The 15,727-nt window shown below is 57.5% G+C and overlaps 1 protein-coding gene across 1 annotated transcript; it reads left to right on the top strand.

Annotated features, from left to right (window-relative positions):
- The first annotated feature begins 3,038 nt into the window (after positions 1-3,038).
- On the top strand, positions 3,039-9,100 carry FOXJ1 (forkhead box J1). The gene is made up of 2 exons (XM_076353592.1): positions 3,039-3,574; positions 6,374-9,100. Exons 1-2 carry the CDS (start codon positions 3,044-3,046, stop codon positions 7,172-7,174), a joined length of 1,332 nt encoding a protein of 443 aa, XP_076209707.1. The 5' UTR covers positions 3,039-3,043; the 3' UTR covers positions 7,175-9,100.
- The last annotated feature ends 6,627 nt before the right edge of the window (positions 9,101-15,727 follow it).

Here is a 15,727-nt window from a genome sequence, read left to right as displayed (position 1 = left end):
ACCTGCAAGGCCTGCCGGGATGGAGAAGGTGCAAATGCAAACAAAACCTCTGCAGGAAGAGTCTGGCCTGGGGTAGTGGCGTCTTCCCGGCATGGGGTGCGGGTGGCCGGGCAGATGACAGGCTCCGTGGCTCCTGGCACTGCTGAGACGGATGAGGACACCCAGAGAGGGCTTTTCCTGGAGGAGAAGAGGCGCACTAAGGAGCTGGGTGCTCGTGCAGGAGAAATCCCTCCAGTGCTGGGGAAGAAAACTCGTGCTGGGAGCTGATGCCTTGAAGGTGAGGAGGGCTGTAAGGGGGGGTTATAATTTAGTTTTAATGGAGGGGGCTGGTGTATGGTGGGGGGAAGCACCCTGCAGCTGCAGGGGGGAGGGCTCACAGACGGCCAGATCCTGCGAAGGGGAAGGATGGGGATGGGAGAATTGAGGCCTGAAGTGCTTTGCCCCAGGCTGCTCAGGAAAGCCCTCGAGCTCTTGCTGCCTTTGGGTGTGTTTTTGCAGGGGCAGGTCCTGCTCCTGAGAGAGCTGACTTGTTAGAAGGGCAGAAACCTGAGGTTTGGGGTTGTTTTCTGGATATTCGTCCGCTGAAAAGCGAAACAGAAGTTTCCGCTCCCCTGGGAGTTGCCTCCTCCCTCCTCCACGCCCGGTCCCAGCACCCGCCACCTCCCGGCCTGCGGCCACTGGGGACGGGCACGAGCAGAGGGGAATCTGCCCGTGTGCTGGGGAAGGGGTTTGACCCCCCGGCTTGTCTCACCCAAATCCCCAGGGATCCTGGCAGGAAAATCCCTTGTACACACCACTTCAGTCAGCAGCAACCCTCAAGAGCGGGTCTGGCCGCTCACCTTGTCCTTCCCCTGTGGGGCAGCGGGCAGGAGAAGTGCCTGGTTTTTAAACCTCTCCAGGACATCCCGAAGCCACCCGCTCCCCCAAAGGGCAGGCCTTGCGCTGTGGGGTGAAAGCAAATGGCTTCTCTTGGGATTCACGGCTGCTCTCAGCCCTCTCAGTCGGGGAGGGAGGCTCCTTCACTGGTCTCTGTTAAAACCCTTGGGCTGGCATTGGGGGGGTCAAGGATTTCTTATAGAGGCATATGGCTGTAATCCTTTTAATTAAATAAGGGCAGGCCCCATTAATTTGGGGGACTACCAGCCCCCCTTCCCCCTTTAGCTTTGCCCTAATTGCTGTGGGCACCTCAGGGGTCACAAGTGGAGTGCGGGGGGGCAGGTAGGAGGGAAGGGCTGGGATTGCCCCTGTGCCAACCCGGCGGGGGGCCAGGACGCAGGTTTTGGGTTTGCTGGTGCTGCTGGGGCTGGCTTTGGCCCCGGGTGTGGGGTACGGTGGGGTCCCTCACCCTCCCCACAGCATCCCCGGCTACCACAACCCCGCCCATCCACAACCTTCAAGCGTCCCCATCCCGGGGTCTGTCCCCAAATGGCCAAGTTTCAGCCCAAAACTGGCAGGTACCCTCCACCTCCCCATGGCAACGCGAGGACCAATGGCGGGGCCGGAAGCTGTTTACGGGGCGGAGCGTCGCCGTGGCAACGCGTGAAGCCTTTCGGAGCAGCTACTTAATGGCAGCCCCCGGGCGGCCGGCAAATCACGGCGGCTCGGCGGGCAGGGCCTGGCACCGCGCGGGGTCATCGCTCACCCGCAGGGGGGAGCGCAGAAATCCCCCCCCCCACCCCCCGCCTTCCCCGGGGCGGGGGCTTTGGGGCTTTTTTTTTTTTTTTTTTTGCCTTTTACCCCCCCCCTCTTCTTTTCTTTTCTTTTTTTTTTTTTTTTCCTCCCCCCCTCCTGTTTTTCCAGAAGCTTCTTGCTCTCTCGTGAACTTTGGAAGTTGGGGGACGTCGCCGGGACGGGGTAAGGGACGGCGGCGGTGGCCGAAAGCAGCGGGGAGCGGTGGGCCCGCTGGGGAGGGCGCTGGGACGGGCCCGCGGGGTAGCACCGCCGAGGGCTCAGCCGGGCTGCTCGGGCGAAGCCGGCCGTCAGGGGCGGACGGTTTGCACCGGGGGGGTGTTTATTGTTATTTTTATTCCCCCTGCCCCCCCCCACCCCCCCACCCCCGACCACTGCAGCGAGCGTTTCTGGGATCTCCCTCGCTGCGGGCACAGGAGTTTGCAGGGGCTGGGTGGTGACACCGGGGATCAGGCATCTGAACAAGCTGTCGCTGCCCTGAGCCTTATTTTAGGGGGGAAAAGCCTGTTTTGTGGGAGCGGGGCAGGTGGTTCCGTTCCCTCCCCCTCCCCCCTCAGCTCCCTCCCCCCCCCCCCCCCCCGCCCCGACTGTTGGGCACGGCATCATTCAAACGGTGGAACCCCCAGCCCCAGCCGCCCCGGCGCAGCCGGTGCAGGGCTCCTCGGTCCCGGCCGGCCCCGGGGGGCTCTCTCCTCGCCCAAGGACAAGGGGATTTCGGGTTTACAGCCCAGCAGCGAAGCCAGACGCCGCATCCCCAGCCCGGGAATAACCGAAGCTTGAATCCGCCGGCTCGCTCTGAGTGAGGGTGTGCTGGGGGTGGGTCCGCGCCCCCCTCCCCGGGTTGTTTTAGGGGTGCCAGGTGAAGGGGGAAGCAGAAATAGCATGAAACCGTGGGAAGTTGCTAGCGGGAGGGGAACTTTAAGATATTTTGTCGAGGTGTTGGATCCTGAGATTTTGTCCTGCTAGCGGCGGGTGGGAGAAACATCCTCGCTTTGTGGGACGGCAGGGCTGGATTTTGGCTGTTTGAGGGGGGGTTTGTTGGGTTTTTTATTTCTTTCTTCGGCCGAAGGCTTGCTGGGCAGCGCCGGCCCACCGGGGGTTTGGGTGATACCGCGACGCGGGGGTTTGAGGGAATTTCCCCGAGGCTCAGAGCTGCTAAAGCACCCCGGGGGAGGCATTGCGGCTCCGGTGCGAAGCACCCCGGGGACGGGTCTCACCCAGCAGCGCCGGGAGCACCCAGTCCCAGCCCTGCCCGGGTGCCAGAGAGCGGCTGCGCCTCGGGGAGCCTCAACCTTCTTGTTGTTATTGCAGGATCTGCCCCGTCCCCTCCCTCCTCTTCACGTGCACCCCGTGAATGCAAGAGCTGCCGATGCGGCGAGGCATGGCTGAGGGGTGGCTGAGCTGCCTGCGGGCAGGAAAGGACAGAGGGCAGGAGGGCAGCATGGGGGACTCGGACGACCTGGATGACAGCCTGACCAGCCTCATGTGGCTGCAGGACTTCTCAATCATCAACGCCAGCATGGGCAAGTCCTCCTGCTGTCCCAGTGGCCCGGACCCCCATGACTGTCACAGAATCCCCAGCTTTGCCGCCCCATGCTCGCCCCTGGCCGCCGACCCGGCGTGCATGGGCATGCCCCACACTCCCTGCAAGCCCATCTCCTCCTCCACCTCGAGGACGGCGCACCACGCCGTGGCCATGCACCCTCAGCTCGCGGAGGACATCGACTACAAGACCAACCCACACGTCAAGCCGCCCTATTCCTACGCCACCCTCATCTGCATGGCGATGGAAGCCAGCAAGAAGCCCAAAATCACTCTCTCCGCCATCTACAAGTGGATTACCGACAACTTCTGCTACTTCCGACATGCCGATCCCACCTGGCAGGTAGGAGATTCGGAGACCTCTTGCCTCGTCCCCTCTTCCCGCAGGGCTGGGGGGGGGTTTCCACAGCCTCCACCGTGCAAGGCAAGGTCCCGCAGAGGTGCTGGATCCCACCGGGAGGAGAGCGGCACTGGCAGCCAGTGGGGAAGGGCTGTAACAGGAAAGAGCTTGGGCGTGCAGAAATGCCACGGCCACGACGGCAGAGGGAAGGAGCCATGACGGGGGAGAGCCCAGGGCCATTTTGGGAGCAGGGAGGTACCCGTTGGACTGTTGGTTCCTGCGGCTCCTCTTGGCTCTGGGGCGAAGGCGTCTCTGTCCCCGTCGCCACCTTTCTGGAGCTCTTGTGGGGTCCTGAGTCCTTCGGGGATGAGCACACATGAAATCGCCAGGTCGAGTATCTCTGGGTGCTGAGGACCAGGTGTAGGAGAGGGATGGAGAGGACCCCCAGGGAGATGCCGCTTGCTGGACAAATCCCTCGTTGGGGAGGTTCAGAGCAGAAATGCTGCTGCTTTCCAAGCAGGGCAGAGGGCAGGTCTCCTGTCCCCTTGGACAGGCGAAGGAGGCTCCATCACTGTGACAAGCTGGTGAGGCCTCAGAGGGAAGCCCAAGAGAGGTCAAATAGGGCTGCTGTCCCTAGCTAGCACGAGCATGTCCCTGGGGGGTAGGGGACAGCCCCCAGGCTCACCAGCTTTGGGGACAGCCTGAAGCACAGGGGCTTTTCCCAGCCACCTTGGCTCGCTGCCCTCCTCCGTCACGCGAGGGGACCTCCGGCACGTGAGGCTTTCTAGGATGTGGCAGGGCAGGAGGGACCTGGGTGGCTCGTCCCTCCACTCGGGTTATTCCCAGCCCAAATCCGCAGTGTGCCAGCAATCCCGGCGGCGGTGCTCACCCAGGCAGGGTTGGGCAAAACCGCTGCAAACCGCCTGCCCGGGTGTTGCCCACCTTCTCCCTGGGTAGGGGGGGGGTCTCCAGCGGCTCTTGAAGGCCATCACAGGGAAGGGAACCCCCTCCCCGGTCCCTCTCCAGGGCCACCTGGGTCCCCTCCAGCCTCCCCTGTGCTGGGGGGACCTACGGGAGCGATTCGGGAGGAGGAGCTGTGTGCAAGCGTGTTGACTTTCTCCTGCAAAGTCACGGCTGGATAATCACCACGTTTTTAATTAAATGTGTTTATTAAAAAAAGAAAGAAGGTTTTTCAATCCCTCTCTGCAGAGATGCAGGGGGTTCACGGGATTGTTGCAGGCAGGAATGATAAATATGTTAACCAGCCGGGTAATAACGGAGGGCAGCCCAGGCTGAATGAAGTTTGGGATGGGGAGGGGAGATGGGGAGCAGAGAATTCAGCTTGCAAGTCTCTGACCCTTGTAAAATTTCGTTAAACTGTAAATTTGGAGTTACCACAGCCTGGATTGTTTGCAGGGCTATCTGTGTTCCTGCTGCTTCTTTCGTTTTTTTTCTTTTTCTTTTTTTCTTTTTCTTTTTTTTTCTTTTCTTTCCTTTTTTTCTTCTTTTTCTTTCTTTTTCTTTCTTTTTTTTTCTTCTTTTTCTTTCCTTTTTTTTTTCCTTCTTCTTTCTTTTTTTCTTTTCGAGGCTGTGTTCTCATCCCCTATCCCAATTCCCGTACGTGAAGACAGCCTGGAAAGGTCATGCCACCCATACTCCGGGGGGAGATGGATATATTCCTGTGGGAGCTGAGTGCTTTGGAGAGGAGCCAACACACCCAAGGAGCTTCAGCCCAGAGGAGGGTTTTGTTGTGTGTGTGTGTGTGTGTGTGCGTGTTTTTCAACAGCTCTAAGCATTCAAGCCTTGTTTTTCCTATTCGGCACTACGGCTTATGGATGAATAAGCATAAAGATATCCAGGCAACATTAAAAAAAAAAAAACAACCTCTACCATATCCAATCTCTTAATACAGTCTTGGCTTTGTGGAGTCCAACGCTGGGTTATTTACCCAATAACTGAGTTTCCTTTCTGATTATTCACATCACTCCAGGCACATTCAGGGTTTCAGAACAGCTCGACGGGAGCAGAAACTCCTCTTTTTCTCTTTTTTTTCCTTCCCCTCTCGCCCCGGCTCATTTGAGTGGTGGCTGATGAAGATGCAGTGATTTCACACCGAGCTACCCCGGGCCAGGAGGCACCTCTGGGGACACACAGGGCTGCGGTGGGACAGCCCACGTGTCTCCCCGCTTTTGTCCACCTGGTTTGCGTCAGCCTGGCCGCAGGGAGGCATGGTGCCTATTTTTTGGCCAAATATTTTCCCCTAGCAATAGGCGCAGATGAACAGGGGGATGCAAGGAGGGCCCTGATGATGCCGTCCCCCACGGTGCTGCCATGTGTTGCCGCTTCTAATGGGGCCGTGGCCACATCAGTATAAAGACCGTCCTCTTCCTCCTTAGCCACGAAGGAGGAGCCGACCTCCTCCGGCTTAGCTCCATGCCTAGAGCAAGTCTGGCCGGTTTCTCCCAGTGCTCTGCATGATCCAAGGCCCCATGGCCCCAATTTACAGTCAAGGAGAGTTGCCCAAAAGCTTCCCGTTGGTTGGCAAGTCCTAGCTTGAACCCCTTGGCTCCTGCCACCTCTGGCTGGATTGGAGAGGAGGCAAGAAAACTCTGCTGGTGTCTCGGGGCAGGGGAGTTTCTGCTGGGCATGTAGCCCGGGATGTCTTGACATTGCTGTTTCTGCTTTCTTTTTCCCAAAGGTCCTTGCTAAAAATGTGCTTTTCCATCAGCCTCCCCACGCAGGTAGGTGCCGCGGCAGCAGACAAGCATTCAGCCTTGTTTTATTTTTCTCTTTTGGGTATAGAACTCCATCCGGCACAACCTCTCCTTGAACAAGTGCTTCATCAAAGTGCCCCGGGAGAAGGGCGAGCCGGGGAAAGGCGGGTTTTGGAAGCTTGACCCCCAATATGCTGACCGGCTCAAGAACGGTGCCTTCAAAAAGCGGAGGACGCCCCCAGTGCAGATCCACCCGGCCTTCACCAAAAGAGCCCAGCAAGAAGCACGGTGTGTCACCAGCCCAGCTGCTTCTGCTTGCACCTCCAGTACCATCCTCAACGTCAACACGGAGTCGCAGCAGCTGCTGAAAGAGTTTGAAGAAGTCACCGGCGACCAGAACTGGAATCCAGCAGATGGCAAAGCAGGGCACAAGCGCAAGCAGACCTTACCCAAGCGAACAGCTAAGGCATCTCGGCTTTCCAACTCTGCCTTGCTGACCCAGGAAGAGCAGACCGAGCTGGGATCGCTGAAAGGTGACTTTGATTGGGAAGCCATCTTCGACACCAACCTGAATGGAGACTTCTCCACTTTCGGGGATCTGGAGCTCACACCTCCAATCAGCCCCATAACGCGCGACCTGGACTTGACGGTACACGGGCACCACATCGACTGTCCCCAGGGGCAGGAGCAGGTCCTCACCGAATCCAACCAGAACAACCTGGACTTTGACGAAACCTTCATGGCCACTTCTTTCCTGCAGCATCCCTGGGACGAAGGGACAAACGATTACCTCTCCAACTCCGTCAACATGGAGCAGTTGTTTGAACTCAACGACGCCTCTTTGCCAGCAGACGTGAGCGACTGGAGCAGTCTGACGTCCCTCTTATAAGAGGCCAGTCACCATTCAAAGCCCACACAGACTTTAGTAGGATGCTCCCCCCATGCTGCTGGGACTTACAAGGGACAAGATTTTCTAGAGACAGACATCCACAGTGACTTTTACCAGCTTCATCGTAAGGTTATTCACAGAAACACTGGGGGGAGAAAAAAACACCACCACAGGAACTGCTTGATATATCTATAAAGGACACATCAGAAGTCTCTAGTCCATGAGTTTCCTTAAGAGAAGAAATGTAACACTACTTATTTTTTTACTTTTAAAGGAAGAAATGTGAATTACCATATTTTTTTTCCATGGAAATGGACATGGCATATGTTCCTTCAGGGCTAAAGGAAAGCACCTGCTAAATCCCATCCAAGACATGAGATTCCTGGTGGCTTAGGACTCGATAGACTAAGTGCAATTTCCTCACCCCTTCGTCTCTCTGTTTCTCTCTCTCTTTCCTTTCTCTGTCTAGGGTAGTTGGTAGGTATAGTGTGATAATTAGCTAGCAAGTAAATAGAGGTCCCTTCTGGATTCTCTTGAGTTCAACCTCCCTCCTGACTTGTGCCTAGGGAAGAAGAAAAGGTTTATAAATTCAGCAAGTCTGCCTCTGTAGATGTTTTTATATAATCTATTATATATTATATATTCAAAGAAACCTATATTTTTAGCACTAGAATTTCCTAATAGTGGGGGATAGGGGAAATGCAGTTTCGGAGTTGTTTTATATTTTTACCGTTTAAAGGCTTGTGTTCATTGTTCTGTAAACCAAGACCACGCGAGGGAGGATTCCTGCAGCAGCAGCCACAGGTTTCATTAAGGATCCAGGAATTGGCCCCGGCAGGAGAGGAGCAGCGGGGACCAGGGCGCTCCCAGAACTGGCTTTCGTATTTTTTGTACCCAAAATCCTCGCTGTGGTTACCGAAGGGTCTAGACCACCATAAACCCTCTCTGTCTTTCACCAGCTGACATAGTCCCTTTCCATTTTTTTGGTTCAAGACTGTTGCTCTCCACTTCTTTTACTCATCCATCAGGCACTGAGCAGCTGCCAGGGCAACGCAGGACCCCGATTAAAGATGCGCTTTTGGGGGGGCCATAAGGAAAACACCGTGGCATGGCCATCAGCTGGTGGCGATAGGGTCACTCCACATCGAATGCTCCCAGGTGGGACCGAGGAGGAGAGAAATCCACGTTCAGGCTCCATCCAGGAGCTCAGGCCAAAGACTGTGCATGCAACGGGCTCTGGGGATGGCAGCGGCAATGAAATCCCATCCAGCTGGGAGCAGCTCATCAGCCGGGACAGCCGCCGGGATTGAAGCAAACTGAAGCCTTGGCCCTTTGGCTCGGTGTGCAGCGAGAGCGTGGCAGGGTCTCTGCAAAGTAGCTCAGAAACATTTTGGGAGCGGAGCCAAACTCTGCTGAAACTTGAAGCTCTCAAGAACTGGATTCTTTGCCTCTCCTTCGCTGTAGGTTATTAGAGGTAGAGCAGCCATTAGGTAGGAGTAAGTAGAAGCTGTAGTTTTAGTGGTGTGTCTTAGACTTGCCGAAAAATGGAAGATTGTAAAGAGTTTCTTTTTTGGTTACAAAAGCACTTAGGACCTTTAATGTGAGCAATATAATTTAGCGAGAGTATAGTTGTAGTGTAAGAATCAATAAACAAGCCTTAAAAAAATATATATAAATTACCCTTGGAGTAATTTGCACCCAAATTTGGGGAGAGGGTTGGAGCTGTGAAGGTGGGAGCGCAAGTCCCGCATCCCTCTGGTAAAGCGGGGGGCAGGCTGAGAACCAACATCTTCAGCTCATGCAAGCAGCAGAGCTGGGGCTGGGGCCGCTGCTTTGCCCACGTGCCAGTGTCTGAAGTCCCCTGGGATACCGCCGCACGGCTGGGGATGGTGTCCCGGGGCCGGGGAGCGAGGGCCATGTCTCTGGGGGGCTTTGGGGTCGGTGTAGGTGTTTATGTCTGTATTGGCGATGCTTCTTTTTACTTGTTGTTTTTGTTATATTTTCCTGTTTTCGGGCCTCTATACTGATGCTGAAGAACTGCAGAGATACGTGTGCAATTTAACCTTTTTTCATGGAAAGTTATTTACAAATTTAAAAAAAAAAAGAAAGAAAAGAAAATGGAGAAGAAAAAACCCTTTTGCCTCCTTGTTTCCCTTCAGCACTGCCTGGTTCTGTCTGACCCTCTCCCCTGGAGGGAGGGGACATGTCACCAGCCCAGCCCTGGTTGTACACCCAGCCCCGGTACATGGGTGCTATCACCCCCCTCCGCAGCAGCACAGCAATTCCCCGTGGGGAAACTGAGGCACAAACCACCACCTGCATGGCAATGGTTACGCACCGCCTGTGCGGCACAAGGGTGGCCGTGCCTGGTGTCCGGAGTTCTGGGAGCTGCTCCCAACCCCTGGAGCATCCTTCCCTGCCCCTGCGGGGAGCTCCTGGGCGGTGACATGGTGTGAGTGCCTAGGACTATCCCTCTGCTTGTGCCATGTCCCCACCCGGCCCTGTAGATGTCCTGAGAAACACAAGTGGCTTCTGAGCCCTCCTGGGTACAGGGCGGCAAGAGGAGCTGCACAGAAGCCGCAGGAATAGCCGAGCCCTCGCGAGGCCAATTACGTCAAGGAGCAGTTGGGCTCTGCCAAGGCAGGGAAGAAAAGCAGCGTACGCTCAGCTGCCAGCCCAGCCAGCGCAGGCAGGGCAGGGGGCGGTGGGTCTGGGGGCAGCAGGTTCGGGGAGCCCCATGGGGAGGGCAGGTTGGCTCAGGGGTGCGGGGCTGGGTGCGAGGCTGGCCGGGGCCAGGCTGTGGGTACCTCTTTGTGCCCACAGCTGTGGGGCAGTGCTGCCACTTGGGATGGTGGGAGAAGGGGGCTGGAAGGAGACACTGGAAAAGGGTGGTCTGGCCCCCGCTCAGTGGCTGCCCAGCCCCCCCCCCTTGTCACATCTGAGCATCTCCAGGGACAGAGATCCCCCTCCAGACCCTGCCCAGGGCTTGTCCAGTTTGGTGCTTCGGATGGACCCACTCCAGGATGTCCCATCCCTCTCGCACTGGGGACACAGCCCTTCCCGTCTCCCCAGCATGTGAGGAGTACCCTATCACCTCCCCAGTGATCTACCCGATCCCATCAGCACCAGGCACTGCAGCAGTCAGCCCCAGGGCTGCCCGTTGGCTCTGCAGTGGTCACAGCTGCTCCCAATCCGGCCAATCTCAACCCAAAATAAGGGCTGGGCTCACTACAGAGGCTAACCTTGGCTTGTGTGTGCTTCGTGCTGGGTGGGCAGGATGCAGCCCGTGGGATGAGGTAGGGTTATCCCTGTGGGGGACAGCTTTGATACGGGGGGTGGAATTTTGGAGGCAGATCTGGGCTCTGCTTTCAGCTTGGGGACACTGGGGACCATGAACCCCAAAAGGCAACAAGGAATTCCCTGTCCTGGCTTCTCCTCCTCTCAGCTCCCTGTTGGTAGCACCGAGGGAGCTGCTCTCCGCTTCCCCCCGGTAGCGGTGGCACTGGCAGGGCTGCAAAAAGCTGGCAGCCCCCTTGTCCCTTGGTCCACTTATTTATTTTGTTTTTCCAGGCACAACCGCATAGTTTCTGTTTTTAAACCCCCTGGAAAAACAGGAGCCCCCAGCACCCCCACCCTGCCAGGGGACTGAAAAAAACGACCTTGCCAGGAAAAAATATTCCAGCCTGCTGGAGCCAGTCGAGGGTTTTAAAGTGAGAAAGGGTGAATATAAAGGAGGCACCAGGCGAGGCCTGAAACAACTTCGTTTTGTTCAGCTTCTGAAAGCAACAAAACCAACTTGGACGTGAATTTTTTTTTTTCTTTCAATGAGATGGTTTGGTGGGGGGGGTTATTTTTTAAGCAGCAGCCAGGAGGTGCACAAGTGGGGGTGCTATGGGGTGGGAGCATCACTTCCCATGGGTGCGGAGGCAGGCAGGACACCACGCTGCCACCCGCACAAAGCCTGTGTGTGCTTGGGGTGAAGCACGGTGCCAGGAGGGAGGTCAGGACCCGGCAGCGCCCGGCCTGCCCGGGCTTGCCGGTGGCAGTGGGGCTGCAGCCTGTGGCTGGGGCTGGTCCAGCCCTGCGGGCTGCCCCGGCTCGCCCAGCACCGGGGTGGAGATGGGTGATGGGTTGGGAACCCCTGGGCTGGCGGTGTCCCCCCTGCTCTACGCGTGGGCGAAGCATCGTGCAATGAAAACCCAGACCGCTGCAGCCCAGAGCTGGCTGCATTTTGGGGCATCCCACCACTGGCACCCACCAAAGTGGGTCTGGGAAGCACCCAGCTCCAAAAACTCCCTGCAAACTCAGCCTTCACAGCCCCAGCCAGGTCCTTCCCCAGCCAGTTATTAAGCACACGGCAATTATTCCTTTATTATTTATTTCTGTTATTTCCCCGGCCATCCCCTCATCCATCATCCCTCCCTGATGGGCAAACATTGACACCTCAAACCAATCTCCTGTTCACAGAGGGGGAAAAAAATATACACATAAGCCCTTCTTTTCTCTCCTTTTCTTGCCCTGTCTTTCTTTCCCCTCCATTGAGTGCGGGGCTGGCACGGAGCCATTCTGGCAACAGCCGGCTTTCACTTGCTAATCATCCTAAATATTGAAAATCAATGCCTAGAATAAACAGCTCAAAGATTGGGGCCATCTCTGCTCTGTTTGGAAATGCTAATCTCACTGCCTTTTGTTTTCCTTGTGTGGATTTGGTGCTGTGCGTTTGGAGGAGGTCACAGCTCATGGGTTCTCCCTCCACCCCCAGATTTTTCTTTTTTTTTTTTTTTTTTATTATTTCCCCCCCTCTAGTGAAAAATTCAGCCCATTTTAACATCCCAGGCTGGGATGGCCGGAGCGGTGGGGGGGAGAAGGGGGGAGACAGGATGGAGGAGGGTAGGGAATGGACTTGCCTTGCATAGCAATGAATGAACCTCCAAAGTTCGGGGGAAAAACAGGTTCCCAAACGTGCATCCAGGAGTTCATGTGGGTGAGAAATCTCGTGGGAACTGCGGCTGGGCAGTGAGCTCTGGTCCTGGGTACAGCAGGTCCCTGGTGGGGACGGGGATGGTGTTGGGGAAGCCTGGCCCCCCGCCCTGCAATGAGGGGCAGAGCTTGGGGACGGCTCAGGGACTCCCTGCCCCTGCGACACTGATTTTTGGAGGGTTTTATATCCGAGGGGATGGAGGTGCCATAGCAAACCCCAGACGGGCTGTGACGGGCCCCGGGACTGGGCCCCGATGTCTTTGCCCGGAGGGATCGGGCTGGATGCAAACACCTTTCTGCAGGGTTGCAGGGGCTCTGGGAAAGGGGGCTCTGAAAACAGAGGGGAGGCAAAGCCCCTTCTCTGCTTCTCCAGCTCCCACCTTGCCCTGCTAGCAGAGCCCAGTGGGACCTGTGGCATTCGCATAGCTTGGATGGCTTACAGCATCCTGACGGGGAAACTGAGGCAGGGCAAGGTGGTGGTCTGATGTGGACCAGAACCTGATTACCTGGGCAGCACTTTCAGAGCACGCCTGCACCCTTGTGTTTTTGGCCGTGTTTTTTGGCCGTGCGCAGGGGGGTGCACCTCTGGCACGGGGGAGCCCACCCGGCAAAGCTCCTTGCCTCCCTCCGCGCCCCAGGCAGTCCCGGGACGGGTCAGTGGGCTGTTGCCAGCGGCCGTTCCCAGCGGCGTGGCCAGCACAATGCGCCGGCAGGCCAGGGCTTGCCCTGCGGCGGGGGGAGCGCCGGCGGCCACTCGCCCGAGCCACAATGCAACAGCCCCTGCGTAAATGCCGTCACGAGGAGACGCTCGGCATGCTGCCCCTTCCTCCTCCTCCCTGCCATCCTGCCGATGCATGCCCGGGTAGGGGGCTGCAGCCCCGTGGGGCTCCTACTCCTCCAGCCCAGCCCATGCCACGGAAAGCGGCCCCCGTGGGCAGGGGGGGACGCATCCAGCCCCTGCAGTGGAGGGCCTGAGCCGCCGGAGCAGTGCCAGCGTCGCCTCCTTCTTTGGGAAACCACGTCACGCCGAGGTCGAAACTTGGCCGGTTTGCAAACAAGCACCGGGGCCACGGGGATTTCTTTACAAAGGCTGTTTTTTTCAGGTGATTTATTTCCAGGTTTGGAGCTTTAGGGCCATCCCACATCCTGAGATTTTTTTTTTTTTTTTTTTTTTTTTTACTGCCATCAGGATGGTAAGAAGCTCACTTTAGAAATCCAAAGCAAACACCCTCCTTTGGTGTTTGACTCCAGAGGACGGGCCTTAAACTCCCCAAAAAAGGTGCAAGCAGGGGCAGGCTGTGGGCTCTGCGCCCGGTGGACCCAGTTCACCCATGGGTGCTGTTGCAGGCAGAGCCGAGCAGCAAAGGCAGCACAAAGGCGAGCAGGTGCATTTGGGGAACAGCCCAATTCAGGGCAAGGTGGGCATAACCCCCGAATATCTGGGAGTTATGGGTGGGGCTGGCCAGGCCGAGCGGTGTGGGGACGTTGAGTGCGGTTCCCCTGGGATGCTCCCCCGAGCCCTCCCACCCCCTGCGTGGGGGCTGCTGGGCTGGGGGCCAGTGTGGGTGGTGGGAGGGCTCGGGGGCATTACGAGCGGTGGGTGTTGACCTAGAAATCGCAAAGAATTTGGCTTGGCGTCGCACTGGCAGGCGGTGTGCCAGCCTGGCAGCCGAGGGAAGTGCGGCTCTGCTCCAAAACGGTGCTCCTTTTCCCCATGCCTGGATGGGAGAGGCGACTGCCGTCTGCCCTGGGAGCTCAGTGAGCATTTTGGGCTCACTGGTGTCGAGGGGTGGGATGCCCATCGCTCCTAGCAGAGACATTGCTGGCTGAGCGTGAGCTGGGGATTTGTTTTTGCTCCTCTGGGAAGCGTGTGCTCCCACCTGGCATGGGGACGGTGCCGATTCCCAGCCAGGGAATGGGGAGAGCAGATCTGCAGGTGCTGGGGGGAGTAATGCTCCATCCCAGCAGCTTTTGGTTATGAGACACATTAACAGGCAGGAATGTGCAAACATCCAAAGGTCGTAGCTCTGCAGTGGCAAGGCGGCTGCGGTGGCTCCAGCCACCGGGAGTGCAGCAGGCGAAGGCAGGACCCCCGTGCCCCACTGCGGGCAGAGCGGGATGGCGGAGGAGGGTCCCCTCTGCATGGGGCTTGTTGGACCTGCACCCCTTGACGGACCCTGTGGCTTCGCTGGGCGGCTCCTTACCGGCCCTGGCGTCACCAAGCGCATTCCTCCTGAGGGGATGGAGCCAGCTGCAGCCCTGCACGGCCTCCCCATTCCCGTCACGTGGGGGGCTGCGTGCCCGACACTGACCCGCATGGCAAACACCCCCCTTCCTTCCCCAGCAACGCGGCATAGAGAGAAAATGAGCATCATGAGCACCCAGCTCACGAAAGGCAGTGCCCTGTAGTTCCTCTGTCCCCGGGACTGACGCTCCCGGTGCATGCATACACATCCCACCCCATCCCAAACCCAGCTGGGAACCTCAGCTCCTGATCTAAGGAGGAGAGGAAGGGCTCAGTCATGTGCTGGGTGGCATCATGTCGGTCCCTGGTACGTGCCAGCTCCTCGGTGGCCCAAGGGGCTAGGCTGGAAGAGGGGGTCTCTTCCCTGTTCCCCCCACTCTGGCAGACCGCTAAGTAAACAGTGATGAGGGGAACCTCATTAATCCTGGTCATTCATTTACAAAAAGCCATTTACAGCTGGCTATGCAGGCAGTTATCAGAGCACAGGGGAGGTTTTCCCAGCAGGACCTTAATTCCCTCTGCAAATAAAGCCGGAGGGAGAGAGAGCGCAGTTTGTATCTGTGATGGATGGGGGTTTGGGGAGACTTTTGGGGCCAGCCTTCGAGGGACTGATCCCCACGAACCCCCTTCCTGCAAGGAGTGGAGGGTTGTTGAGGGATTCCCCATTAGGCGATTGCTCAGGACCTGTTTCAGTGCAATTGCTGCCATGCCGCATCTTTCCCTGGAGCAGCCAGGCTGGCGTGGTCCTTCCCAGTGCCGCATGGGAAGGGCTGGGAAGCTGCAGGAGCCCAAACACCCACCTTCGTCCCACATGGACCCGGTTTTCCGGGAGCACGGCACATCCCTACAGCACATCGTGATGCTCTGGACCCAGGTCAGGATCAAAGGAAAGCCGGCGGGGCTTGGAGACATTACCAGGGAGGCAAAGACCTTTGGTGGATTTGGTTCCCGTCTCATCCCTTCAAGTTCATGGGCACGGTAACAGCCAGGTGTGTGCCTGGGCGCATCCCATGCCCCGTCTGTGCACGTTCGCTCCCTCTTTCAGGGGGTCTCCCCTTTTAACCCCACCTGGAAGGGAAAGTTGGGGACTTCTCAGCCAGCTCAGAGCTCCTGGTTTTTCTGGCTGAAGATTAATCTGGCTAAAGATTAATCGCCTTTTCTATCCGGCTGACTTAAGGGGAGACAGAATAGGCTGCGTCTGGGGAGGAGGCGAGGGCAGTGCCACCGGCGACGTTGTTCCCACGCGTTCTCGCAGCCCGGGGCACCGGCAGGTCACACCGTGGGGGCATGCAGCCCAGGACGGCCCTTCAGCCCATAATAAAAGTTTT

The sequence above is a fragment of the Aptenodytes patagonicus genome, chromosome 16, assembly GCF_965638725.1.
Source record: "Aptenodytes patagonicus chromosome 16, bAptPat1.pri.cur, whole genome shotgun sequence".
NCBI classification, from domain to species: Eukaryota; Metazoa; Chordata; class Aves; order Sphenisciformes; family Spheniscidae; genus Aptenodytes; species Aptenodytes patagonicus.
The sequence above is the reverse complement of the archived record's forward strand: the minus strand, read 5'-3'. Positions and strand labels throughout refer to the sequence as shown.